The 27,905-nt window shown below is 39.7% G+C and overlaps 2 protein-coding genes and 1 pseudogene across 6 annotated transcripts in view; 2 read left to right on the forward strand and 1 right to left on the reverse strand.

Annotated features, from left to right (window-relative positions):
- Positions 1-23,527, forward strand: part of LOC149830673 (cysteine synthase-like) — a 52,096-nt gene extending 28,569 nt beyond the window's left edge. For 2 of the 5 annotated variants that reach the window (XM_090016685.1, XM_090016683.1), the window contains one exon: positions 5,192-5,507. In XM_090016685.1, coding sequence (XP_089872811.1) covers positions 5,192-5,284 — 93 coding nt within the window. In that variant the 3' untranslated portion in view covers positions 5,285-5,507. Of the gene's footprint in view, positions 1-5,191; positions 5,508-5,654; positions 5,969-23,200 lie in introns of those variants that run through there. The other 3 variants (XR_016433915.1, XM_090016682.1, XM_090016684.1) reach the window with 3 other exon arrangements.
- Positions 22,014-22,767, forward strand: LOC149830674 (vacuolar iron transporter 1 pseudogene; annotated as a pseudogene).
- Positions 23,528-24,436: 909 nt separating the features above from the next.
- On the reverse strand, positions 24,437-27,822 carry LOC149830675 (putative H/ACA ribonucleoprotein complex subunit 1-like protein 1). The gene is made up of 4 exons (XM_090016686.1): positions 27,551-27,822; positions 27,196-27,344; positions 26,989-27,104; positions 24,437-24,696 (listed from the first exon to the last, which is right to left on the reverse strand). The coding sequence occupies exons 1-4, from the start codon at positions 27,705-27,707 to the stop codon at positions 24,525-24,527; spliced, it is 594 nt and encodes a 197-aa protein (XP_089872812.1). The 5' UTR covers positions 27,708-27,822; the 3' UTR covers positions 24,437-24,524.
- Positions 27,823-27,905: the final 83 nt, after the last annotated feature.

The raw sequence follows: 27,905 nt of genomic DNA on the forward strand, positions 1-27,905 counted from the left end.
GTTTAGCAACTTATCAAGTTCTGTAACGAGCCCAACTCATACCCCTTGGAAATGCAGATTTTTTTTATAGGCAAACCATTGCGAAAACATTCTTAGAGACCTGGGGCCTTTACAGTTTCACTCTCCATTGAATAACCAACCACAAGGGATCTTACATTTATCATTCATACCATAGCAAACCAAAATTTTATTAATTAAACAAAAAATAGTAATATTGAGATAATTGCATAAAAAGAATCAAAGTGCAATAACAAGTAAATGTAAAGGAAATGAAAGAAAAGTTGAGCTACGATGTTCATCTGTGAAGGTGTCTAGCAATCGTGTAGCACACTCGTAGCTCTCTCAGAAGCGAGTCACTTCACTGATCCCCTGCGACTGCGAAAAACCACAGAAATAGGGGTGTCAAAACCGAAATCCTGATTATAAGTACCTTTAATGAAACAAATTAGCATAAAGAATACAGATAGAGATTCATGCAATAACTTAGAGTATTTAATTATGACAAATTTATAATTTAATTAAGCATTCATGCAATAGAAAATAATTACTAAGCATGAGGAACATTTAATAAGTAACAAGGATCACAATTTAAGCAATACAATTATTTAATATACATTTGGGGACAACATTATGCATACACCAACATTTAACAGTTAAGGCAATAGGTAAACATGCATGATCTAATGCATAAAAGGAATATGCATGGCTTTAGTGCAATGCATGTGTAAATTATTACCTCTTATTAGAATTTTTTTTCGTATGCATGTCTCTATTAAATGCAAACAATTTAAGTTCTTCTTTTTAATTACCGTTGCTCGCGGATACACCAAACAGGTAAAATCCCCGAGGTCAAATTAGGTTCTCAAAGTCGCTTAGGACACAATTTGTATTTTATTACTGAGTTCCAAACTTAACCCTCGATCGATATCAAGAAACAACATCATCCATCAAAACATTAAAAATCAGCATCCAATGTCGAAGACACCAAAGATCACCTATCCGCAAGTGTCACTTTTCTTGGTATACCAAAACAGCAGTTGTGTCTATACACCACCCCAGGCAAAGTGGCAGACTCTTCCTAAAATCGTGGACAGAAGAAAGAACATCAATATCGGGTTCAAGGGTAAATCAAATAATGCACACAGAGTTTTTGTATCCTCGTGGTCTTTCAAAACCGAAACTCCAAGAGTTCCGTACTCTCGACGAGACATCTTAAAAAGTATATTACATTGTTCTTTTATTTTTATTAGATTATTATTATCTCGTTTCTTTAATTTATAATTTAGCATGCAAACAACTCGCATCTACCCCTGCGAGAGCCATCACGGGACTCCCGCCCGTGGAAACACATAGAACAATGCAATGCAATGCAAAATATTAATGTGATTTTTGTGATGCATTTAAAATAAATAAAAAAGCAAACCACAGCTCGAGGCCCACCCGACCCACGATAATTCATTTCGATCATCGATGCACTATATGCAAAAACCATAACATGCCATATAGGAAATAAACCACGTGCTTTTTAAATGCACATTCATATATGCAAATTTAACCTGTGCATGAGTTACCACATTCATGTGCATTTGCTCGGTATTCATGTGTGTATACCTTTATATGACCATTTCACAAACATACTTCCATTCATGAATCATCTTAAGTTGGACAAGAGAGCATTCATGTATTTATGTACATACAAAATACATCTATGTTACTATGATGCTTAAGCATGTCATAACAAACATATAAACAATTTCAATCTTAATATGTAGTGAAATCAAACTACATGTACATAACATATTCTTGAAATTTAACATGCATAGAGATTAAAATTCCAGATTTCACAAGTCAAGTGTTAAAAGTGCATGTTCTTGATACAGGCCTATCAGGCCAAGCCGACCCCATCAGCTGGGGTTCAAACCCCACCTAGCTGAACCCAATCAATTGGTTGTAGCAGGACACACACCCTGCTACACAAGCTCTCCCCTTTTTTTTTTGAATGACAGTGTGCAGCCCCAGCTGAGCCCCTCTAGGCCCCACAGGCACAAGTCAGTAATGAGAAATTTCACTCAAATACAACCCATATTTACTGTTGCAAAACTGCAAAGTTTAGAAAGCATTTGAACCAGGTAACATGTGGCACCTCCCCAGAAAGCATATTGTACAGAAATGAAATTTAGTTAGACGGATTTCTTTCTTGATCGTAGTTAGTCTTGTAGGAGAATGGAAGGGTTGACCATACCCAATAAGCAATCAGACGTCTTCAATGATTTCAGGATCACGACATACTGATTCGGCCATAGTTTTTCAAATCCACAAGATTTTTAGAAAGCTCCCATGCAACAAAATTATAAGTTAGATTAGGACAGACACACAAGAACACGCATACATATGTAAGTTTGTGTGAGCGTGTGAGCATGAGATGGTATGGTGCCGTTTAACTCCACACACACAAGAACATGCATACACATATACATATGTAAGTTTGTCAGTGCGAGAGAGATGATAATGTATCATTTAACTCCACACACACAAAATACAAGTATAAACCTAAATTTGTTTTTCTTATTTTTTTAATAGGGAAAATGCTTAGCTGACCTATTATGTTAGAAACTAGTCACAACACAAATTTGATGTCAGTGGGAAAGTGTGACCTTTTTTTCTCCAGAATCTCCTTTCCCTTGTTACTTCACAAAACAGCCACAAGCTTTGCAGACATGGCAGCACGATAATATTATGATTCCTAAGTTCTACATATAATCCCTACCCACCATGATCACACCACTCTGTGCATGCATACACACATCAGCATAAACCAAATTTATATTAGTTTATTTCCAGTAATAGGATCCAGTATTGAAAACACACCATGGATAAATAGGAATATTATTGATCTGTTGATATATATCGAACAAATAGCAATAATGATTCCAAGTACTATAATAAGATGCTATAAGGATGTTCTTAATCATGTTGGTTATATCAATTCACTGAACCTTGTATTTAAGAAAACAAAAATATTGTAGGATACTAGGATGAGTGCTCTTAACTACTAGCAACAAGAAACCATGGGCTAAAAGCCAAACTGTCTAACACAATGCATATGATGATCTAGTGCCTAAGAAAAATTCCACAACAGCACACCCATATATAACCAGTAACCTGGGAATGACAAAAACATTCAGCAAGTCATCTAGGAGATCACTCATTTTATCCTGACAGGTAACTGATTGAGACTACCATGAATATAGCAACAGTCAACTAAAGCCAGGGAATATAATTACTTAATTAGCATGAAGCTCCAAAAATAAAAATAATGTACAGAAATTTTATGTGAGAAAGGACTGAACGAATCACAAGTATCTATGGAAATCGATATCCCCCAAAAGAAGCCTCTAAATACGCACAACTACTACCAATAGAAATTCTGTTTTAGTATATACAGAATTTTTATTGCATGAAAGAATAAACATAATGAAGACAACCATGAAAGAAGATCCATGCATCCTCCATGTGTTTTTGCAAAAACATAGCTAATGTAACAGGGATTCGGCTAGCAGGGTGCCGCACTTGCGTCGATGCGACTCAACGCGGGTGCGGCACCGGGTGCGGTCAACCCGACCCTGGGTGCGTTGACCGCATCCAGGGTCATTTCGGTCCATTTTTTGGATTTTTTTTTTTAAATTTTTGCGGAACCCCCGAACCCCCTTCTATATATATATATATTTTGCCGCACCCTCACCCAAGGTTTTTGAAAGTGCCACACCCCCGCACCCGCACCTGCACCCATGTGACATAGCTATAAACACTTTTTTCATGGATTTTCATCAAATTATTGCATGAAAATCCAATCTATATCAATTTTTCACTTGATTCAAGAGAGAAAACCCATACCTTAAATAAAAAAAGTGAAGAAAAATATGAGTGAATGTTGAAAAATGTGGGTGGAGGGTTGGAGCAACTCTCCTCCTCATCTCCTTCCTCTTTCTTCCTCTCTTTTCTTTCCTTCTCTCTTTCTTCCTTTATCTTTCTCTTTCCTTCTGTTTTTTTTTTACTTTATATAGACAAGAGGGAGGGTGAGGCCCCCCCTTTTCCAACCCTCTTTAGATGGGCTGGAGAGGGAGAGTTTCCTCGTAAGAGGACTCTCTCTCACCTCCCTTTCCAAGAATTTTCAAAACTCTATTCGTTTTTTTACTTTTTCAAAGTTTTCAAATTTCTTTAAAGTCCCTTCTTAAAACCTCTCAAGCCTTTTTAAGCTTGAGTAAGGACTCTATTAAGAAGTCCTTCTCAACCCAAAAATACAAATTTCGAAATTAATAAAAATCAATCAATTCATTAAATATTAATTATTAATTATTAATTATTAATTATTAATTATTTAAAAGCTTCCAAAATAGACAAATTATCTTAGGACACTTTTTAACCTGATTTAACTCCAAATTAAAGCTTTTAGATCAATTTAAAGCTCGAAAATTGTTGGGCATAGATTTGGATATGGATTCAAATCCAAATTCATCTCAAAAAATCCATATGGATTTTGGATTGGACCAAATCCAGATTAATATGGTTCTTGGATAGAGTCTAGATTCATATTAATTTAGACCAAATCTATTGGATCCAGTCCGATCCAAATTCAGATCCAAACTGACAAACTGCTCTTTTTTTAGAAAAATAAAATTTTCGGGCCAACCGTAACTCGAATTCGATAAAGTAACATACCGTTGCGCTCGACATTTTGAGACGCATCCAACGACATATTACCCTAATATCAAATTCTGAAATTTGCCCCAAAAATAACTCAAATTTCGCTCAAATTTTGCTTGAATTTTAAAGTAAAAAATAAAACTCTTTATCTCGCTTCGATTGGCTCGTTAGGACCTTGTCGATGGGACCTGGGTCAAGCCTAGACTCAAAGACATCAGTCTAAAAACCGAGCCCCAAACAATTTTTCTTATAGACTGTGTGAAAATTTAACTAAGTGTGAAAATACGCGCTATTACAAGTTCCAGTGTTGTGCTTCACACTTGATCCTGCATGCGCGCCGACACTTGTATTCGTTGTCTTACTTTCAAACCGCATCATGCACAGTAAAAAATGAAAATTGTGGTCTACTACAGTACATTATATTCTTTTATCAATAACAGACAACTACCCACTTGCATTTCCTAATGACCTTTTCTATTTCCTTTAGGTTGTCTTCCCTAGCTTTGGTGAGCGTTATCTGTCCACTGTTCTGTTCGAATCTATCAAGAAGGAAGCTGAGAACATGGTCTTTGAGCCCTGAATGTTAAAAACTTGTGGGGTTGGTCACAGATTTTGAGGGCTGTTCTCTGAATACTTGCCGTAATTGTCTTCTCTTCCTGCCTGCTGTCTTTTGTTTTAATAATAATTTGTTTTCCAATTATGTCATTCTAAATGACGGTAGGTATGGACTCATGAAATGGTATTGCCATGAAGTTTGTTGCATTTGTTTCTAATGAGTGAGATGCATCATCAGTTCGGCCTGGTTACATGGTTTTGATTATTTGGTGCTCAGTGCCCCATTATGGATGTGGTTCCCATGGTGAATCAGCTTGTGTAAATCTGCTTTTATTGAAGTATTGTTGAGGTCCCTTCTTCTCAGTGGACTCCCATTTTCTCTGTTCTGATTGCAGGTCCTCTGAAATCTCTTGCAGTTTGAAAGGCATCTGCTGGGTTGGTCTGCAGTAAAGTCTGACACTAAAATCTGGTCCTGCTGGTAGGGCTGCTAACGAACCGAACAGCTTGTGATCGGTTCGTATAGCTGGTGAGCCAAGCCATGAGCAGCTCATTTAGCTTAAATGACTCAAGCCCAAACATAGGGTGTTTGGCTTGGCTCGGGAGAGGGAGAGCTCGTATAGATAAAGAATATATTTTTTTATGTATGATATATATTATAAGTGTAATATATTAAAAGAATAATGCACAAAATATATATAATAAGAGAAAGATGAATGAAATCTATGCATAAAATATGAACTATTGAGTTTAATATATAAAAAGTATATATTTTGAGTGTAATATATATATATATATATATATATATATATATATATATATATATATATATATATATATATATATATATATATATATATATATATATAACATGGAATGTTTTTACACGAGCCAGCTCATGTTCAGCTCAGCTCATTCTGGGAGGAGCTGATCTCAAGTCAGCTAAAAATGAACACTGGCAGAGCGTAAACGAACTAAGTTCAAACCTGCACTGTTTGGTTAGTTCGGCTCATTTATCAGCCCTGCCTGGTAGTACCCAAGGTCTTACTGTAGCTTGTGTGGTTTTAAACGGATGACTAGTACATGATAAATGATCCCTCGTCTTCTTGGTTCACGTGCATTGATTTGAGATTTTGTATCAAGAAATCGAACCTTATTGACCCATCTAAATCTCTGTCGGTACCAGCAAAAACATCTCGAGCATGCACACACGGTGGGATCTGCATGTCTATAGTGTCATCCCTATCTCATACATCACGGATCTCACAGTTGCAAGTTGCTTGGATCAAATCAGACCCTGTAGATGGATTTCAACATGGTCAAGTAGGTTTGGCAGTGGACCGGGGGAAAACGTGTCCCCTCAGTTTGGACCGGGGATGGAGGTTAAAATCAAAACCCGTGCGGGGATGAAATTACACTTTCCCTCATCCCATCCCCATCATCGATCCCCGCTCCATCCCTTATCCTTCTTTACAGATTGCAGTGGACCGAGGGAAAATGTGGCCCCACCCCACCTCGACCCGTTTGGACTGGGATGGAGAACATGAAACGAGGATGGAGGGTAGAGTTTTGAGGTGGGGCGGGGGTGGAGATCTTGTCTCCCGCCCCAGGTCCACTGCCATCCCTAGGTCAAGTTGATAGGAAAATTCATTTTTTAAATCAAAGAAATTTTCAGCCGTTGATTTTTGAATAGCCAGAAAATTACGGAGTCAAATCAGATTTTGGTGATTCAAATGCTAATGTTCACTAAATAGACCATATAGATTGCAGCGTTGAGGTTCCAATTTTTTCTCTTTTTATTTGTGACACGAAGAAACCACCTTCAAATCGGAGACCTAGTTGCACTTGCTTAGCCTGTTGTACTTACCATCAGTATCTTGGTAGCGTAAGACTTTGTGGATGCACTCCTTGCCCCTCAGGAAGTTACCTTGTTTTGGCTTATGCAAGAGAGTGGTGCCCGTGATATTTGAATCTTGTGTGCACGTCTAATGGCCTAGGTCTCTTTCCACTACACCAAACCCCTTGGGTATGACTTTCCATTGGATCAAAATAATCTGCATTAATGAGATCTTAAAAGGGGTATGTCACTGGAGATAAGCTTAGGGACAAGGGACGTAGCACTCCAAAAATTTTGAACTTATAACTTTTTAGGAAAAATTTAAATAGTTTGTAATCAATCATTTTTTTATAGTTCAATGAAAAATGATGTTTGAAATAACAAGTCAACGGACCTTGAGCGCATTACAGGTAAACTTTTCTTTACATAATAGATTTATATTTTTGTATAAGCATTGAAACCACATAAATTCAAAATAAGGTTTTTTTGATAATTAAAGTTTATACAAAAGAGGGATTTCAAAAGAAAACTCTTATATAAAATTACAAAACGTGCTCAGGAACGAAACATCAAAGAAATAGTAGAATCTAGATATCATCACATTATTATATCATCGCACCATCGTCTGTCGTACCGACCAAATCATCACCTACATTTCATAATACCAGTCAGACTTATAAAAATTTGGTAGGTGCATAGATATTAAAATTCAGAACAAAACTAACATATACGTTGTATCTTTTATGATGTGCAGTTCAGAATAAATGAAATGAGCATGATAATTTTGTTTCGATATTAATTGTCTTGAGGGTATGTACATAAAAAATGCAGAAACAACTGAGTCTACTCAAGGGTTTGTTATTCTATGTATTTTGATACCCTGGACAACTAGCTAAGTTCGCTCCTAAGAGGATGACCCATGATCGAGAGGGAATTTCTTATAGACATACATGACAAGGGATACATCCAAACTTCTGCAGAAGTCCATGAGATCTACCACCTAGGATAATTTTTTTAGCCCCATCTCCTAACATCGATCACTGGGAACACCGAGTCTATTGCTACTTGAGGAGCGTAGTTGTTAACAACCTGTCCATCAGAATTTTTGTATCATCTCATCATCTCTTTTGACGGAACCAAAGAGACGAATGAGTATATCAGATTTTATTTTTAACTAACGACCCATTCTACACGCTCTGGTCTTTCAAACCAAATCGAGCATCTTGCCTGTGAAGGCAAATCATCATCAGTTATGTGACTTTCTTTTAATCATCACACAATTTTACCCTACAGGGTTATCATAAACCTCTTATCCAATCATCATAGTACTAACATGTTGTGCATGTCTAATAGTACCACTACGATGAAAGGGATATCAGTTTCGCAAAAAAAAAACCAACATCATTTAATTTTTTTTAAAGTCCTGTGCTTTAGGCCAAGAATATCCAAGTCATTTCGGATACCAAAATAAATGATTGAACGTACATATTGCTTAAGGCTACGTAGTCAAAGCCTTTTCGTTATGCAGGTTTGAGAGAAAGACTCGGTTGCGAATATGCAAACGCCAAATACTTGTTTTGCTTTTCGAGACAATGAATAATACGAGCTTTAAAATATTGTATATGAAAACCTTTTAAAAATGGCGAGGATGTGTAAATCTATGTTTTTAAATGTATGCATAATCTGAAGTAGGCAGGAGTAGGCAGGAGTAGGCGTACCTTATAATATATATATATATATATATATATATATATATATATATATATATATATATATAGTAAAGCGTAAGCCTGTGCACATTGCAGCGTGGTGGCAAAGTAAATGACATAAAGCAAGGTTCGATGTGTCAAACCACACATCTAGCTAAATAAATTACGTAAGTAATGCACGATGTACGAAACCGTACATTGGCTAAATAAATTATGTAAGCAATGTGTAATGTACGAAACCGTATATTGGTTAAATAAATTGCGTAAGCAATGCATGATGTATGAAATCGTACATCGGCTAAATAAATTGCGTAAGCAGTAGCTTGTGCATATAACAACACGACGGTAAAGTAAATGACATAAATTTTAAATGGACAAGAATACATAAAACTGCGTCCTTTAGTCTAAAAATTATATATATATATATAGTATGCAACTTTTTTCTACTTCAGAGATGATTGGACTCGCTGACGATTTTAAGCGTAGGTTTTTAAGGGCTCGTGCCTTAGTAAGCGTGTCACGTCCGTTGTGCTGGCGTAGAGTGCTAAAAATATTATATTGCACTGTATAAATGATGGCATTAAAATCTTATCGTGACGATGATTGCATCGTAGGGGTCAAACCCGAACCTAGTTTGAGCTGATCAGACCGAGCCAGGCTCGGTACAAGAGGCAGGGTTAAAACTTGACTAATCCAGGCTCGATTTGCTAATTGAGACAATTTGATCTGAAAACGGAGATCGAGCTGAGCTTAGTTCTAGCCGAGCTTAGCTCAGTTGGTTACGCAACCAACGGGGGGGCGTGGGCTTGGTGGTCAGACCGAGCTCGACCTGGTCCCAATCTTGCGACAGTAAGGGGGGTTGACAGGGGGCTACAAGTTCCAGACACGACAGGGCTCTCACCTTCTCTGATGCCCCCGATTAGGGTTGCATTCCCAAACAACCTGACTCATTGACAATGCCTCGTGGTGCGACAGAGGAGTCGACACCCCCTGTCGGCTGTATCCGAAAAGTAACAACAACCTATGGTTGTTGCTGAAAAAGGAGAAGGAAGAGGGTGTTGTAGGGGCTGCCCCTGTCGGGGCTCAGCTCGGCTGAGAGGGGAGTACAAAAGGGTGTGACAGGGGCATCAACACCCACTATCAACTGTCCCAGTGGGGGGAGGGTGTTCGACACCTTCCCTTTTAGGCGAGCCAGAGCCACCCTTGCAGGTGGTTCTCTCCTGCCTATCGCAAAAGTAGAAGAGAAGGCGAGGGAAGATAGAGGGAGAAACAACCATTTGATTGCTATTGTCTTTAGGAAAATAGGGGTGGAAGAAGGGTCTGCTTCTGGTAGGGCGGCTGCACCAGGCAGTGCCACCACCACCGAGAGAGAGAGAGAGAGAGAGAGAGAGAGAGAGAGAGAGAGAGAGAGAGAGAGAGAGAGAGAGAGAGAGAGAGAGAGAGAGAGCAAGGTGACACCCTCCTTCCGACAACTGTGACGAGAGAAAGAGGGAGAGAGGCTCAGTGACCCTACGAGAAGGAGAGAGAGGGAGGGAAGCAATGTACCTGAGGGGTGGCGGGAGGGATCCGATAAGGTGTGCTGGTGCGCCAGCGAGAGGGAGAGCTCAGGGTGAGCAAGGAGGTGTCGGGTTCAGGGTCGAGGTGAGAGGGTTCACATTTTTACAAAAGAAAACCCCGGGGGGGGGGGGGTGTTAAATAGATCGCAAGAGGGGATGTAAAGACCCAGATTCGGGTCGGATCCAACCTAGATCCAAAATGTTTTTTTTAACTCAATCTTCCAAGGGATCCTCTATTCATGCCTATAAATGACTAACACACTATATTTTTTTTGAAAGGCAAGCTGGGGTTAGGCAGAACCTTACCTGTTATACAACTATATCATTGGGTTTTGAACATGCAACATCCCAACACAAGCTCCTACCAGACAAGATCCCCCGTTGGTACTAACTCACTGTTCTTGGCCCTATGAGGGGTTGCATTAACATCAAAATTTCCTCGAGGGATGGGCATTATAAATATTTGGTCCATGATGAACATGTTTCTTAAGATAATATATTAGTGTCACAAATTGGTGAAGATGAATCATGTCCTCCACAACACGTAAAAAAAAACAAAAAGAAAGCACGTGTTCTGCTGATGCAACTCTTTATCTTCTATGCTAAGTTGAGAAAGGGTGTTTCAGGTACAGGGGTAAGCTCATGAAGTTTTATAATCTAAAGTACCGCAGACAGAGCAAACACGTCTAAGTCTCTAATCCTGGGGTGGTTTCTCCTTGTAAATAATGAGTAAGCATGTAGCACCCCTCCACCCACCCAAGAAAAAAAGAGTGAAAATAGCTACTATTGGATGGATTTGCAATAGATCCATATCAAAACTTCCATAAGTTCATGTATCTTCTAGCTTAAGTTCCATGTTTCCTTCTGAGGTTTTGTGCGTTTCCTAAAAGTATTCAAAGAGTGCCTACAGTCCCAACTGTCTGAAAGGTCTCTTTAAGCTCTGTTTGGAAACGAGAGGGTGATGTATGCTCTCCTCTGATGATTCACTGAATCCCATGTCTGTATTCGGGGGTTTGAATGAGCACCACGTATATAAGCACATGAGGCTCGTATTCCCGTGTATGTTGACATCACTTAGCATTGGAGTATGGTGCGGTTGCAAAGACTTAAGTACCCTTTCTTGCTATTCTTGCCATAAAACGACGGTTTGAGAAAATGACAAAAATGTCCTTCATTCAAAAAAGGAAAACAAACGGTTCAAAAAAAAGGACAAACATGTCCTCCATCCAGAAAGTCGAGGATGATATTGACTCTTCAAAGTCTACACAGCAAAATGAACCTTAGCTGATGATCCGATGGTGATCCGGCGAAACGATGGTGAGCGGACGATCCGATGGTGATCCGGCAAAACGAACCTGAGCTATCAAAAATGTTTGTTTGAACTTTTCATAGTCATTTTATTCTTCTTCCTTCTTCGTAAAACATTGTAAAACCCTCTCTCTCTCTAGAAAAGAAATCAAAGGAGGCAAAGAGCCGGCAATCCCATGGTGATCATCATCCTCTTTCTACTAGTAGTGGCCGGAATGCTTCTCTCATCCAGTGGGCAACCGACTATGGCGGCTCCTCCTCCACCTTTGAGTGACACCTACAACAGAATCTTTCTCCAATACACCTACAACGGAGTACAACCTTCGGCTTTCCCATCATGACGAAAATCGCAAAGCGAAAAAAAAAACAAAAAAAAATCATGGGAAAGGTTGTTACGAAAACCTCGAGCAAGAAACAACCGAAGAAAACATGAGCACCACGATTAAATAAAACACTTTATTGCTCTTTTTCGATATTTACAAGAGGAAAAGAAAAGAAATAAATTATACAAGGCCCCAAAAAAATTTGAGAGTATCGATTTATAATAGAAATCAGATCAACGAGTAGCGATTTATAGTAGAAATCAGATTAGAGAGTAGCGATTTACAGTAGAAATCAGATCAGAGAGTAGCAATTTATAGTAGAAATCAGATCATAGAGTAGCGATTTATAATAGAAATCATATCAGAGAGTAGCAATTTACAGTAGAAATCAGACTATAGAGTAACAATTTATAATAGAAATCAGATCAGAAAGAAGCGATTTATAGTAGAAATCAAATCAGAGAGCAACGATTTACAGTAGAAATCAGACCAGAGAGTAGCGATTTACAGTAAAAATCAGATTAGAGAGTAGCGATTTACAGTAAAAATCAGACTAGAGAGTATCGATTTACAGTAGAAATTAGACTAGAGAGTAACGATTTATAGTAGAAATCAAATCAGAGAGTAGCGATTTACAGTGAAAATCAAATCAGAGAGTAGCGATTTACGGTAGAAATCAGAGAAGAGAGTAGCGATTTACAGTAGAAATCAGATCAGAGAGTAGCGATTTACAGTGAAAATCAAATCAGAAAATAGCGATTTACTGTAAAAATCAGATCAGAGAGTAGCGATTTATAAAAGAGATTATATAAAGGCCCCTAAAAAATTTGGTCCGGAGGGCACTGCCCCCCGAGTCCCTCGCCAGAGGCAGCCTCCCCTGGACCCCCGCCCGCTGATCGCGCAACGGGACCTGCGTCGGGGGGAGCCCCCGGACCTCCCTCCTGTAAGGGCAAAAACTCTGAATCAAGCTTCATAATTCATCAAGTTGAATGATGCTACCCACGCTGGGAAGAACCCCCAAACCCCACTCCTGTAAGGGCAAAAACTATGCTACCCACGCTCGGAGGAGCCCTCAAACCCCCCTCCTGTAAAGGCAAAAACTATTAATCAGGTTTCACAACTCATCAAGTTGAATGATGCTACCCACGCTGGGAAGAGCCCCCAAACCCTTCTTCTGTAAGGGCAAAATCTATGCTACCCACGCTGGGAGGATCCCCCAAACTCCCCTCCTGTAAGGGCAAAAACTATGAATCAGGCTCCACAGCTCATCAAGTTGAATGATGCTACTCACGCTGGAAGGAGCCCCCAAACCCCCTTACTATAAGGGCAAAAACTCTGAATCAGACTCCACAACTCATCAAGTTGAATGATGCTACCCACGCTGGGAAGAGCCCTCAAACCCCCCTCTTGTAAGGGCAAAAACTATGCTACCCATGCTGGGAGGAGCCCCCAAACCCCCCCTCTTGTAAGGGCAAAAACTATGAATCAGACTCCACAACTCATCAAGTTGAATGATGCTACCCACGCTGGGAGGAACCCCTAAACCTCTCACCTGTAAGAGCAAAAATTCTGAATCAGGCTCCACAATTCATCAAGTTGAATGATGCTACCCACGCTGGGAAGAGTCCCCAAAGCCCTTTCCTGTAAGAGCAAAAATTATGCTACCCACGCTTGGAAGAGCCCCCAAACCCCCCTTCTATAAGGGCAAAAACTCTGAATTAGGCTCCACAACTCATCAAGTTGAACGATGCTACAGTCAGTGTGCAGGTCAGTCAGTGTTTGATGGAGCAATGTAGGATTGTCTGCTGGATGTACACAAAAGCAGAAAGAGAAGGGAGAGAGTGTGTGAGGGGTGATGTTCATGGCCTTCTCCAGGGGGATTCCTTTCTCGGATAATCCTGCAGTGCAGGGACTGGATCTTAAATAACCATCTTCGGGGTACTTAAGTCTTTACAACCACTCATTTTCTAGAATCGTCATTTTTTTTGGCACCAGTGAAGGAAAGGGTACTTAAGTCTTTGCAATCGCATCAAACTCCAACACTAAGTGATGCTGACAAACATGGGGATACGAGACACACATGATTAAATACGTGGTGCTTTTTGGGACCCCCCGAACATGAGATGCCTTGTTGGGGGGGGAGGGGCATATAACCGGCTTCGTTTGGAAACTGGCAGTGGGAGAGAGTTTATGCATTTGGAAATGTGCCAACTTTCAAATCCTATATTTGGCAACTAAGCAGCATTTTGTATTCGAGGTGGATCCAATATACGGAAACATAAAATAGAAAGCAAAGTATTAACCTCAGCGCTGGTTTGTTAAAAATGTCAATTCGGAAGTTTATATGAATGGTCCCGCAGCGCTAGTTTTTTAAAAATGCCAATTTGGGAGTTTATATGAACAGTCCCACCATGATGGCCATTATGTGGAACTGAAATCCATATTCAAATTTCCATTAATTCAGGTATCATCTAGCTTAAGTTCCATGTTTCCTTCTCCTGAGGTTTTTTGCGTTTCCCTAGTCCCAACTGCCTGAAAGGTCTCTTTAGGTTCTGTTTGGAAAGTGACAGTGGAAGAGAGTTTATGCATTTGGAAACGTGCCAACTCCCCAATCTTAGATTTGGAAGCTACCAAGAAAAGAAGGTGTCAGTTACTAAATCTGGTCAAATACAAAGGGGAGAGGATCCAAACTTCCCTTTACTAAATGCATAAACTCCCACCATGGCCGCAAGTTTCCAAACATCCAACTCCATGGTAGTTTCACCATGCTTTTTTTTTTATAGGTAAGCTGGAGTTAGGTAGACCCTTACCGGTAGAGGTGTCAACGGGCCTGGTTTACCCGAACTCGACCTGAACCAAACCCTATAGGGTCTGTGTATGGTGATAAATAATAAGACCCGAGTCCGGACCTGAAGGTCTGATTAATACATGGACCCGGGTAAAGATTGTGAAATTTTATACCAGACCCGGACCGACCGAAGTTCTGATTAAGACTCGCAAATTTTCAATGTAAAAATGATAAAAAATATGGTTTTACCGGGTCTGGTTCATGTAGTTCTTATCGGGTCCGGGTATGGTTTTCTTATAGTGAACCCAATTAGACCCGAGTATGGACCTGATACCATACCAAAACCAGGTCCAAGTCTAGTACCACCTGAGTCTGAACCAAACCCGACCCGTTGACACCCATACCTAACAGTTATACAACTATACCATTGGGTTTTGAACCTGCAATGTCCCAACACAAGGTGACGGGTACTAGCTGCTCCTACCAGACAAGAGGAGCCCCTGTTGGTAGTCAAATCTCTAAATTAAGGGAGATCCTTGGATTTCAAATTGGCAGATCTGAGAACCGACTCCTCTACGACCCACCCCAAGCCCTCAAATTTATCAGAATTATTGTTTGGTGCAGTTCAGTTGCCTGGTAAGAGCAGCTAGTGCACGTCACCTTGTGTTGGGACGTTGCATGTTCAAAACCCGATGGTATGATTGGTGGGGTCTGCCTAACCTCTTCTTGCCTATAACCAAGAAAAAAACAGTTCAGTTAATGAGAGAGAGAGAGAGAGAGAGAGAGAGAGAGAGAGAGAGAGAGAGATTTTCCTAAAAAAAGGAACATGAGAGAGCAGTAGTTATGGATGCAAATGGGTCCGGTGGGGTTAGATGTAGGTAAGCAAACATGTAGTTGGGCCTCGGATAAGAATTCAGTTTGGACTTTTGTAATTGTCGTAAAAAAAAACAAATCAAATTGTGTTCACATTATATGCAGCGTCACCATATGGTGGATATGCAGCAACCTGCCTGACAGTTATCCATCTTGGCATTTTTCAAAATCGGCGTGGTTTCATCTCGAAAAATGTTGAGATTGATGGTCATCAATAGTTGAGCTGCATGCTAAGCGCCGCTGCATGAAACATGACCTAAATCAAATTTGCCTATTTTCTTGCCAAATCAGTCAGTTAATCTGGTTTTGAAGCCACCATTCCAAGACATGGTAAAAGAATCCTCTGGTTAATTGAAATCCTGGTGTATATTGTTATAGGTTGTTTTCCCCAATTATCAAAAAATAAATATTTTGGATGTGAATCCATAGAGATACAACAAACATACAATTATGTCCAGTTTGATTCAAGTTGACATACATTTGATAAGACCACTTTTTTTTATATAAACCGTCCATAGTATCAAAGATCTAGTTGCACTCTGGCAGCTTAAAACTCCGTGGGCTTACCCCTTGCTCTCAGAAAGTCGCCATACTTTGACTTGTCAAAAAGGTGACACCCATAAGATTTGAATCTAAACCGCTGCCTAGTGGCCTAGGCCTCACCCAACTACCCCCAAACCCCTTTGGGGTATTGATAAGGCCACTTCAAGGTCTAAAACTTAATTTGATGATCATGTTGCTTCATTGGCATAGTGTGTCCAATGTCCCCAAAATTCCATCTGGTTGGAGTTGGGGAACCCCTTTCATATCTAACTAGAAAAGTTGTTGAAAATTGCTGGAAGGATCTTCAAGCTTGATCTAATAAGCCAAACCGAACCACACCCTCCATCAAAAAAAGAAAAAGAAAACATTTGAAACTGATAATGGTTAAAATGAAATTAGGATATTGCATTAGACAGGAAGCAAAAAATCTCCTTCAGAACTATTATTTAAATATTCTAAAGGAGTAAGCCCATGGATGTTACTTCCTATCGTGTCAAATCTTTGTCGGGTAAGACACAAGGAGTTTGGCATAGTGGGATGGGGGCCTAGGCTGTTTGACGGGCAGTCTAGGTTTAAATCCTTGGGCGTCACTTCCTGCGTAAGCTGAAGCTTAGCTACTCCTGAGGTCGAGGGTTAAGCCTTCATAGTTTTATGTTCATAGGACACCGATCATAAGTACTGCAGGGTCTTTGCATTTGGGGAAGTTTTTTTGAGTAAACAGAAAATAAAATCCACCAAATGTTTAGGAAAATCTACCAAATGTTGGAATAAAGCAAAGATACATGCATCAACAATATAAAATATTAACTTAACAATAAAGTAAAATGTTGAAAATCTTTAACATAAGGTAAAAGCAAAAGATGAGAGATTACACATCTCGTACAACCTCCAAGACACTCTATTTATAACTAAAAAGGTACACGTATAACTGTCACTTCCTCATTAATAGCACTACTCATGACCCATTATTAACCCATGAATTACATAACTTACTCCTTAAGTTTTGGAATCACAACACAATCATGGATTCCAAACCGTCTCTAACGCATACTCACTAACCCATAACTTATGGTTACCCATTCACGTAACCTCCTTTTGCATCATATTCTATCAGTCCCCCTTGATGCAAAACTCGATACACCTAAAGTGGATCTGAATCTCACAAACTTAGAATTGCTAAGTGCTTTTGTAAATTCATCTGCAATTTGGTCATTTGTAGAGCAATATTTCATTGCTACAACTCTATCGGCAATAGCTTGTCTGATAAAGATGGCGCAACTCAATATGCTTAGTTCATCCATGGAACACAAGATTCTTTGTCATGGCAATGGTTGTTTGATTGTCGCAATAGAGTTCTGTTGCATTCGCCTGTTCTTGATGCAAGTCCGTCAAAATTCTTCTTATCCAAATAGCTTAACATACAGCTGCATTCTCAGCAACATACTCTGCTTCTGAGGATGAAAGTGCCACCGTTGCTTGCTTCTTTGACATCCATGACACGACTCCTGATCCAAGATTAAAGATGAATCCACTTATGCTTTTCCTGTCATCTACAAAACCAACCCAATCACTGTCAGTAAAGCCAATTAATTTAAACTCAGGAATTGATTGGTACCAAATCCCATAATTAGTGGTTGCTCGAATATAACGAAGGATCCGTTTTGCTGCTCCAAGATGATGTATTGTTGGACACTGCATAAACCTTGAAATTAGGCCAACAGGAAACACGATATCTGGACGAGTCTGTGTAAGATACATTAGCCTTCCAACTAAACTTCTAAACAATCGTTCATCAGCTTTCATAGTACCATCATATACTGATAATTTCTCATTAGTATTCATGGGAGTGAAACACGGTTTGCACAACACCATTTTAAATTTCTCAAGTAAGTCTAAAGCATATTTTTCTTGAGAAATAAAAATATCATCAACACTTTGTTGAACTTGAAGTCCAAGAAAATAGTGTAACAACCCTAGATCTGACATTTCAAATTCATGCATCATGTCCTCTTTAAATTCTTTAAAAAGTGTACATGACGAGCCTGCATAAATTATGTCATTTACGTAAATACAGACAATAAGAAAGTCAGTACCTGATCCTTTTACATACAAAGTGTGTCCACTCTCATTTCTGTGAAATCCTCTTTGCATTAGGTATGAGTCCAATCTCTCATACCAGGCTCGTGGTGCCTGTTTAAGGCCATAAAGCGTTTTTTTCAACCTGTACACCTTCTCTTCCTTCCCTTTAACAACAAATCCCTGAGGTTGGCAAACATAGACCTCTTCTTCTAAGAACCCATTCAAAAATACAGATTTTACATCAAATTGAAAATCTAACAATTTCATATGAGCTGTTAATGCCAAAATAATTCTAACAGTTTCAAAACGTGCAACAAGAGAAAAGTTTCTGAAAAATCTACTCCAAATTCTTGAGCATACTCCTTAACGACTAACCTTGTTTTATATTTTTGCACACTCCTATCTGCATTATATTTAACTTTGTAAACCCATTTCACAGCAATAGCATTTTGACCTGTGGGTAAATCTACAAGTTCTCATGTATCATTTTTCTGAATGGCTGTCATTTCTTCTTCCATGAATCTTACCCATTCTTGTTTCTCACTAGCATCCTCGTAGCACATAGGTTCTTCAACCAACAAGGCAAAAGTACACGATTCATAAATTTCTTTTATGAATCTTACCTTTTTAGGTGGCGAGTTTGTGTCTTCAGTATCACCATTGTTTTGAGACATACTTGTTGAAGCTTCCAACGTCTTATCAGATGCAAGAGGAACGACCTCCATTTTGACTTATCTACATCTTGATTCCAAGTCCAAAAGCTTAATTCATCAAAAATAACATCATGACGAATGATTAAACTCTTAGATGTTGGATTATATAATCGATACCCCTTTGTTGTGTCACTATAACCAACAAAAATGCATTTTTCATTTTTTTTATCCATCTTGCTACAATCACTATAATCGATCAAGAAATAAGCAACACAACAAAAAATTCTCAAATTACTTACACTTGGCTTTTGTTGCCACCACGCCTCATATGGAGTCATGTTACACACAACTTTTGTTGGAGATATATTGAGTAAGTATATTGTTGTGTTCACGGCTTCAACCCAAAATTCATTCGAGAGTCATTTTTTAGTCAACATGCTCCTTGCCATTTTCACGACTGTACGGTTTTTCTGCTCAGCTATACCGTTTTGCTCTGGTGTTTTTCTTACTGTTAGTTGCCTGCGAATTTCATTCTTTTTGCAAAACTCTTCAAAATCATTAGACAGAAATTCTCCCCCTCGATTTGTACGTAGACACTTTATGACATGCTCACTATCCTTTTCTGCAAAAACCTTGAACTCTTGAAAATTTTTAAATGCTTCTGATTTTTTAGAGAAAAAACACCCAACTCATGCGAGTAAAGTCATCAATAAGCAATAAAAAATATCTACTATTGTTTAAGGATGGAGTGTTCATGGGACCACAAAGATTTGCATGAACTAACTCAAGAGGCTTTCTGGCTCTCCACGCCTTTTCAATGAAAAATGATAAACAAAGTTGCTTCCCATATACACATCCTTCACAAATTCCATCACTACACGTTATACTAGGCAACCCCAAAACCATGTTTTTGGTTCTTAGTATTTTTAACCCATTATAATGTAAAAGGCTATACCATAAATGCCAAAGATATGACAACACATCCTCTTTGCCAATTAAAGCAACATCATTCACGTATGTAAATTCAAGAGAGAACATTCTATTAGGTGTCATCTTGACTCTTATAAGAGGTTCACTGTCCATTTTTCTTTTTCTAATTTCACATATTCCATCATAAAAGTCAAGTGCATACCTATTCACAATTAATTGTCCAACACTCAATACACTGCATGATAAATGAGGTATATAATAAACATCATGAATTATTCTTTTATTACCTGATTTAACTTCAACTTCAATAGTTTCCTTGCCTTCACTTTGCACCTCTTTGTTGTTTCCAAGCCGAACATTCATTTTCATGGACTCATCAATATTGTGAAAAAGTATTTTTTTACCTGTCATGCGGTTACTACAGCCACTATCTAGAAACCACATATTATTAACCTTGGTTTCAAATTGTGCAAGGAAAAGATTACCTTGTTCTTGTTCTTCAGCGACATTGACCTTTTTTTTTTATTTCTCCCAACACCTTGCTTCTACGTGCCCATACTTCTTGCAATAATAACACCGTTTGTCTTTATAAGTCGACTTTTGATTGCTTCTATTGTGCCGACTCATTTCAAATCTCCCATGACCACAACCACGACCACGATATCCTCCTCTACCTCTTCCTGGATATTTATTCTCTAAGGTACCTTCGCCTCTCGTTTGCTTGGAAATTTCTACCTTGTTCTGAAATGCATGTTCAATGCTTTTTTCGGTTGACCTGTTCAATCTAGCTTCATGTGCCAAATGCGACCACATTAATTCGTTAATCGAATAATTACTCATGTCCTTAGATTCCTCTATAGTTGTGACGACATGATCAAACTTTGGTGGCATGCTTCATAGGATTTTTTCTACTACCTTTTTATCATCAATTATTTTTCTGAATGTTCTCATTTGATTTACAGTAGTAGACATTCTAGAAAAGAAATCTTACATGTGCTCATTTTTTTTCATTAGCAGGGTCTCAAAATCTCTACGAAGTGTTTGGAGTTTTACAGTAGTTACCTTACTATCTCCATGATAGGCTTCTTTCAAAATAATTCATGCTTCATTCGACTTGGTGGCTGCCACAATTCGAGGAAAAATACTTTCAGTCACGGCTTGCTGCAAAACAAGAAGGGCTTTGACATCCCTCTTACGCAACTACTTTACTTCACTTGTTGCGTTTTCTGTTGCTTTGAGCTTGGTGTCTCTATAAAACTATTTTTAACTAGATTCCAAAGATCTTGAGAAATGAAAAACGTCTTCATCTTAATACTCTAAAATTCATAATTTTTTCTATTAAAAATGAGTACCAAGGTATGTGAGAGATTTATAGAGTCCAGATTTGTACCGTTAGACATCATGAATTACACCACGTCATTACCAACCAATTTGAAGATCCGGTTTCGGCAACGATCTTTGCAATGCTCAAACACGTTCAGCTCAATCGAACCTGATGCTCTAATACCAAACTTGTTGAAATAAAGTAAAAATACATACAACAATAATATAAAATATTAACTTAACAATAGAGTAAAATGTTGAAAATCTTTAACATAAGGTAAAAGCAAAAGCTGAGAAATTACACATCTCGTACAACCTCAAAGATTCTCTATTTATAGCTAAAGGTATACATATAACTGCCACTTCCTGATTAATGACCATTACTCGTGACCCATTATTAACCCATGAATTAACTAACGTGCTTCTTAAATTTAGCAACCACAACAGAATCGTGGATTTCTCTAAGAGATGCCACTGACCCATTAACTTATGGATACCGTAACCCTCTTTTTCCAGATTTTAGTGAAAAAAGTGTCATCATCCTGCCAGACATATTAGCAAACTCTGATGGAGTTACCGTGAGTTGCTTTGAGTGGGTTCAGGTAAATCCTGAGAGCAACATTTTCTGCTCCAATTCTAATCTAAGAAAGGTAGATAAAGTGAGACAGGCACAATGGCTGCAGTTCTGCATGAACTGCAATGCTCTCTCTCTCTCTCTCACCAAAAAGGAGACGTGCATTGACAGCTCTCCCTCTCTCCGCTATAATTAAATACTGCACCAAGAGTTCATGACGCCCCGCACGCTGTTGGGTCGTTGACGAGAGTGGAGGGAGGGATGGCGACGGGGCCGCAGCACGACGGAGGAGGAAAGGACGGGAGTGCGAGGGATGCGCTGCTGCAGCACAAGGAGACGCACTTCACGGCGGGGGAGATGGTGAGAGACGCCATCATCGGCGTCTCCGACGGCCTCACCGTCCCCTTCGCCCTCTCCGCCAGCCTCTCCGGCACCAACTCTTCCTCCTCCGTCGTCCTCACCGCCGGCATAGCCGAGGTCGTCGCCGGAGCCATTTCCATGGGCCTCGGAGGGTTTCTGGCAGCTAAAAGCGAAGCAGATCATTACATGCGCGAACTGAAAAGAGAGCAAGATGAGGTCGTAAATCTCCCTAACACAGAGGCTTTAGAGGTTGCAGAGATATTTGCTCAGTATGGGCTGGAACCACATGAGTATGGCTCTGTGGTAGCAGCTCTTAGAAAGAGACCTCAAGCTTGGGTTGATTTCATGATGAAGTTTGAACTGGGTCTTTAGAAGCCAGAGCCAAGGAGGGCAATAGAGAGTGCATTGACAATTGCCATAGCTTATGCAATAGGTGGCCTGGTTCCCCTCAGCCCTTATATGTTTATCCATGTAGCCGCAAGGGCCATGATAGTTTCAGTGATTGTTATTTGTTACCCTTATTGCTTTGCTCCTGTTTGGTTATGTGAAAGGCCGATTCACAGGGGACCAGCCCATCAAGAGTGCCCTGCAAACTACACTAATTGGTGCCATTGCCTCAGCTGCTGCGTATGGAATGGCGAAGGTTGTGGCATGACATTTCAATAAGCTGGTGCATTGCATCTGGCTGATGTGTACGCAATTTTGCGCCTCTGCTGCCCTGGTCTCCACTGCCTTCAGCCGCCCTCTCTTCCTCCTGACCCTGGCTGAATTTGTAGGATTTTCGTTTTTTTTTTTTACTTCTGTCCTGTTTTTCTGTTTGTTGACCCTTTGTCTTAGTAATGTTGATGTTTCGTTCAGCTCTCTCTCTGTGTTTGCACGTGTGTGAAAAGGATAACAAAAACTATCTCAGATTTTGGTGATTCTGCACCTGATATCCACCTCAAACAGGTATATAGGGGCCTCCATTAGGTGGTCTCATAATTGTCCCATGTACTTTTAATTTGTTTTTGTGTGCTTGTGTTGTGTCTTCCTAATCTTTTTGAGTTGTGGCCTCTCTTTTGATTTGCTCCTTGTACACTTGCTTTCAGAACATTCAAGGTTTCATGTGTGATGAGCAGAAGGTGAACTGTGAACTGAAGAATTACATGACAAAAGGATTCAATCACATAAAAGGAGATGTGTAAGACCCATAATTGTGATCTCCGGATGTGAGCCTTCACCCTTGGAGTTAACCGTGTTGCTCGGGCGACTGTTCTCAGAGGCTGGCAGGCCTGAAAAACTGTTTTTCATTTCAATTTTCTCTTTTTTTTTCCTTATTTCTGCTTTCTCCACATGAGCAAGCTGAACTTAAAAACTCTTTGCCTACAAGAGCACGGGAAATAAATGTGGTCTTATTCTGTGAGTTCTGTTTCCCACTGGTTTTTTGTTGTCAATGAACCAAGATTTGGCTCTCTCTCTAACGCACGTGCATGCATACACATAGATCTTGCCCTAGACCAAGTTGAGAATGGAGTCATGGCAACTGGGGTTGTCTATGAATGACCAAACGGAGGACCAAACGCCAATCTTTCTTAGGAATCATCTACTTGTCCAAGCTTAGTCCCTCCAAACAAATGGCAACAAAAGTCAGCCGCTCGGTGAGCATTTTAGCAAACAAGGGAATCTTCACAAAAGATTTTAACTTGGGAGAACCTGGGGACTCAAGACACTGGAAAATTTTCACTACACCCAAATTTCAGTATCTCGAGTCTTAGAAGAACCTGGAGTCCATCTTGGCATGAAGCCACGTTTTAACCTAAACCATGAGGGAAACTTGTCTCGTATGGAGCAATTGTCAAGCGCTGGAAACATTAGCTCAATTTTAACAGCATAAACTTATTGCCAAGAAGCAAAAGGTTAGGGATCAATAAGCATCCCCAGCACTCCCAAGGGCACGGACTGCAATGAGTATGGCCTTTTTTTTTACCCTAATGGTTGCCCTTTCAAACACTTTTTCGGGACACAATTGGCTTACTTTCCTAGGCGACTGTGTATGATGAGATTCCAAACATGCCATTAGAAGTGAAAATTAAATCTGGTGGAGAGGAATAATAGCTAAACCATTAGAGCTCCATTATCTTAACTGAGGTCTCAGGTTAAAATCCTGTTTGGCGAATGGCCAGGATGGTTTTGGCTGTAAGATTCACTGAACAGAGCTCTGCAGAATATTGATTCAACAAGAGAGACCATGCGTTGCTAGAACAACAAAAGGGCCTCTCTGAGGCCTGGACCATTGCACACTGCAAGAGAACATGCGCAAGGCATATCAAATGAACTACTGTGAATGTAATAAGTTCCCGTTTCACGTTTAGACGTAAAAACGTTGCTAACAGAGACAGGAAAGTTGAGCCTGGAAAAAATACAACGAACTTTTTATGATCTCCCGCGGCCCCTTCCACCACCTCCTCGTCCACCACCTCTAAAAGGGCCACCTCTACCTCCTCTAGGAGCACCCCTTCCACGGAATCCACCACCACGTCCCCCACCACGAAGACCACCTCTTCCTCCACGGCCACCACCTCTGCCAGATGCTTGTGGCTGCCCCCTGTGACAGCGTGAAGGACAAAAGGAGATATCAAATAGAGGAATACAAATAACAGGAACTATCACAATGCTCAGAAACTGCCCAAATTCAGGGCTTGGAGATATCTCAAGCTAAGCAGAAAGTCTACAAGCTAATACGATTTCAAAATTCCAAACCATGCAATTTGAGCCCAAAGTTTTGTTAGAGTTATGACATTTTCAATCAGTAAAAAATGGGTGCTCAACTGCTGTAACTACAGGGTCAGGCTTTCATTAACTTGGGTCAGTTGGTGAAAACCAAATTGTTTTAACCAGCCTTCTTCAAAACATAAACATTGAATGGCAACAAGTCAACATCACCACATAACTAAAGTAATAAAGGATTGCATACCAGCTACAAACAGAACAGAGATATCCAAGTACTATTGCGACAGATCCCAAACCTGAGACATCTAGCATTCTACGGTTATGCAGAAGATTCTACACGCATTTCCATTATATATGATATATTTATATTGTGCTAGAAGTCTAGGCACAAAAACCGTCATTCACATGATACCTTCAAGATCTTCAGATACAGTATGAACTTTATATAGAAGGTATTACATTGGTGCACAATAATCTCCATATGCAAATAATCTACTTCATAACCAGGTTTGCAGAACGAGAGTGGACAAATACCAGAGACCTAAGTATGCCGCCCTAGGACAGCTTGAACCATAAAGACCAAAGCACGTTGGGGTATGTTGTGTCATGCATCATACATAAAACTTTCATTATTCTGTGAGCTAGACCCTAAAGTAGGTGGACCAAACAGAGTAATGCTTTAGCTTTATACAAATAGAACATAAAAGATGATAATACAGCCTCCACCCAACTGGAAGATGAGGCAGCCAAATGTTGTCTCATTTGGACTGGATATTGTACCATCAATAAGGATTCCAGACATGCATTCATGAAGTTTCAACAGCACATGTTTGTAAATATGAAACACTATCTCAGACCATGAATCCAAGTAACACATCCTTTATGAGTTACACCGGTTCTTATGTAAGGAGGTTCAAGTAAAAACTTGGGCACTAAGCCACTCGCAGTGCTCAATTTTTAGAACATAATACTTGGCACTTACAACCAATAAGAATGGTTAATGGAGTTATTGACTTACATGATAAAAGCATGGGTTCCAATTTACCACTACTATAATAAGAAAAGTTATCTTTGACTGCAATGGAGAGAGCAATTTGACAAAAATAATGATGCAAAATATAGTACATGCTGCTGCTTTAGAACATACTAAGTATAGTGGTTTCTACAATGAAACGGATCAGGCCACCTTCGTCGAGCAAACACATCCAATAATTCTGGAGGACAACACAAAAGGAAACGTGGATAACGAAGGCAGCATAACCATGGAAGACCATTTGAGGCCCGACAGAGAGAGGGTTAAGTACAGTGGTTTCTTTGATAAAAGGGATCAGGTTTCCTTCGTCGAGCAAGCACATTGATTAATTCTGGAGGACAACTCAAAAATAATTATGGATGATGAAGACAACATAACCATGAAACCTTTTGTATCGGCCCGACGGTGAAATTGTTGAAAGAATGATGTTCGTGGATGTCAACCAGTGCAGAGATTTTCTCAGGAGCTAAATGATCAAAGGAAATTATAGGGTGGAGATGGCACACAGCAGCCCGCAACGGGGTGGCCATGCTTTCTGTACGACAAGTGAAATGCAGAAAGGGGTTTGACTAGAGTTATGATGAAAAATATATTATAGGATGCCTTTTTGGAACATGTTGATTCCCAAGTATTGAACTAGAGATTAAGGAGAGGAAAGAAGGACATAGGCAGAAATTACATAAATTCCAACCTCAAAGACATGATTGTTTCAGATGGAATGTCAGAATTCTTATAGGTTTGGAGGACTAATTTAAGTACAACCTTCAATTTAATAATTGATTGCTACTGCAGAGACAATAAATACAGAACTGAAATTCAAATTCACAATTAAAGGTAAAGTAAGCTAAGTAGATTAAAAGTTTAAGATAATGAATGGAAAAAAGGTAGCGTTTTAAGGAAAGAACGCCCATCTCCCTTCAACCAACTGCTTCCAGTTTCATACAAGTGTGTGCTGTCATAAGCCCTTCTGTTCAAACCCAACTAGCTAACATAAAAGCATCAAATCCCTAGAGAGAAAAATGGGGCAACAATGCAATTCAATTCCAATTCATATACAGCATGTTCTGTCCCATAATGCACTCAAACACATACATTCTTGGTTCCCAAACAGAGGCACGAATGAAAAGAACATACTTTGGCTGGGGAAGAAATCTCTGCAAAGGCAATAACTTTGCTGGATCGATGTAGAACTTATCTCCCTCAGAATACGAAGTAGCAATAATTCCCTCCATCGTCTTAACCGAAAAGTACTACATTTCCAAAAGAAATCCACAAAAACATCCGTTAGGATAAACCAAACAAAAATTCACAAAAGAAAAAAGAGAATGAAAGAACACCCACAGCTTCGTTGATGGGACCGAAAATCTCGTCTACTTTTCCAATTTGGGTCTTGTTCTGAAGATAAATCGGGGCGTTAAAATACGGAATTTTCTCGTTCGTGAGCTTCGTGACTGCGTCTCCCTCGCACGCATGGAGGAAGGAGGAAACCTCTAATTCATTTAAAAAGAACAAACATCATAATACAAATAACAAAAAAAACCTAACAACAACTCTACCAAAACAACATCACAAAGATATCCAACGCACTATATGGATCACAGCGGGGGAAAAGAACGCCATAAAAGAAGCATAAACGATCTAAAACTGGGGCATCTTAAGATCAACGGAAGTAGAGAAAGGGAGAAAGAAGACCTACCCACGACTTCTTCAGGAGGGCCCTCATCGCGGAATCCTCCACCGCCTCCTCTGCCACCGAAACGGCCACCGCCTCTGCCACCACCTCTGCCGCCTCTGAAACCGCCGCCACCTCGGCCCCCTCTGAAGCCACCTCCGCCTCTAATAGGAGGTCTCATAATACTAGTTCGTAGAGGAGAAAGCCCCCACAAATCGCAGAGAAGCAGAAGAGAAGGCTCAGAGCTCGCTCGCTCGCTCTCGAAAGGGGGAGAGGGAGGTTTAGGGTTTAAATGGTCACTCGCAATTGAATTCCAAATGACTAAAATATCCAAACGTTCAGTACAAAATGACGATTATACCGAGAAAAATATGAGGGG

Source organism: Nuphar pumila, chromosome 8 (genome assembly GCF_984573655.1).
Source record: "Nuphar pumila chromosome 8, dmNupPumi1.hap1.1, whole genome shotgun sequence".
Lineage (NCBI taxonomy): Eukaryota > Viridiplantae > Streptophyta > Magnoliopsida > Nymphaeales > Nymphaeaceae > Nuphar > Nuphar pumila.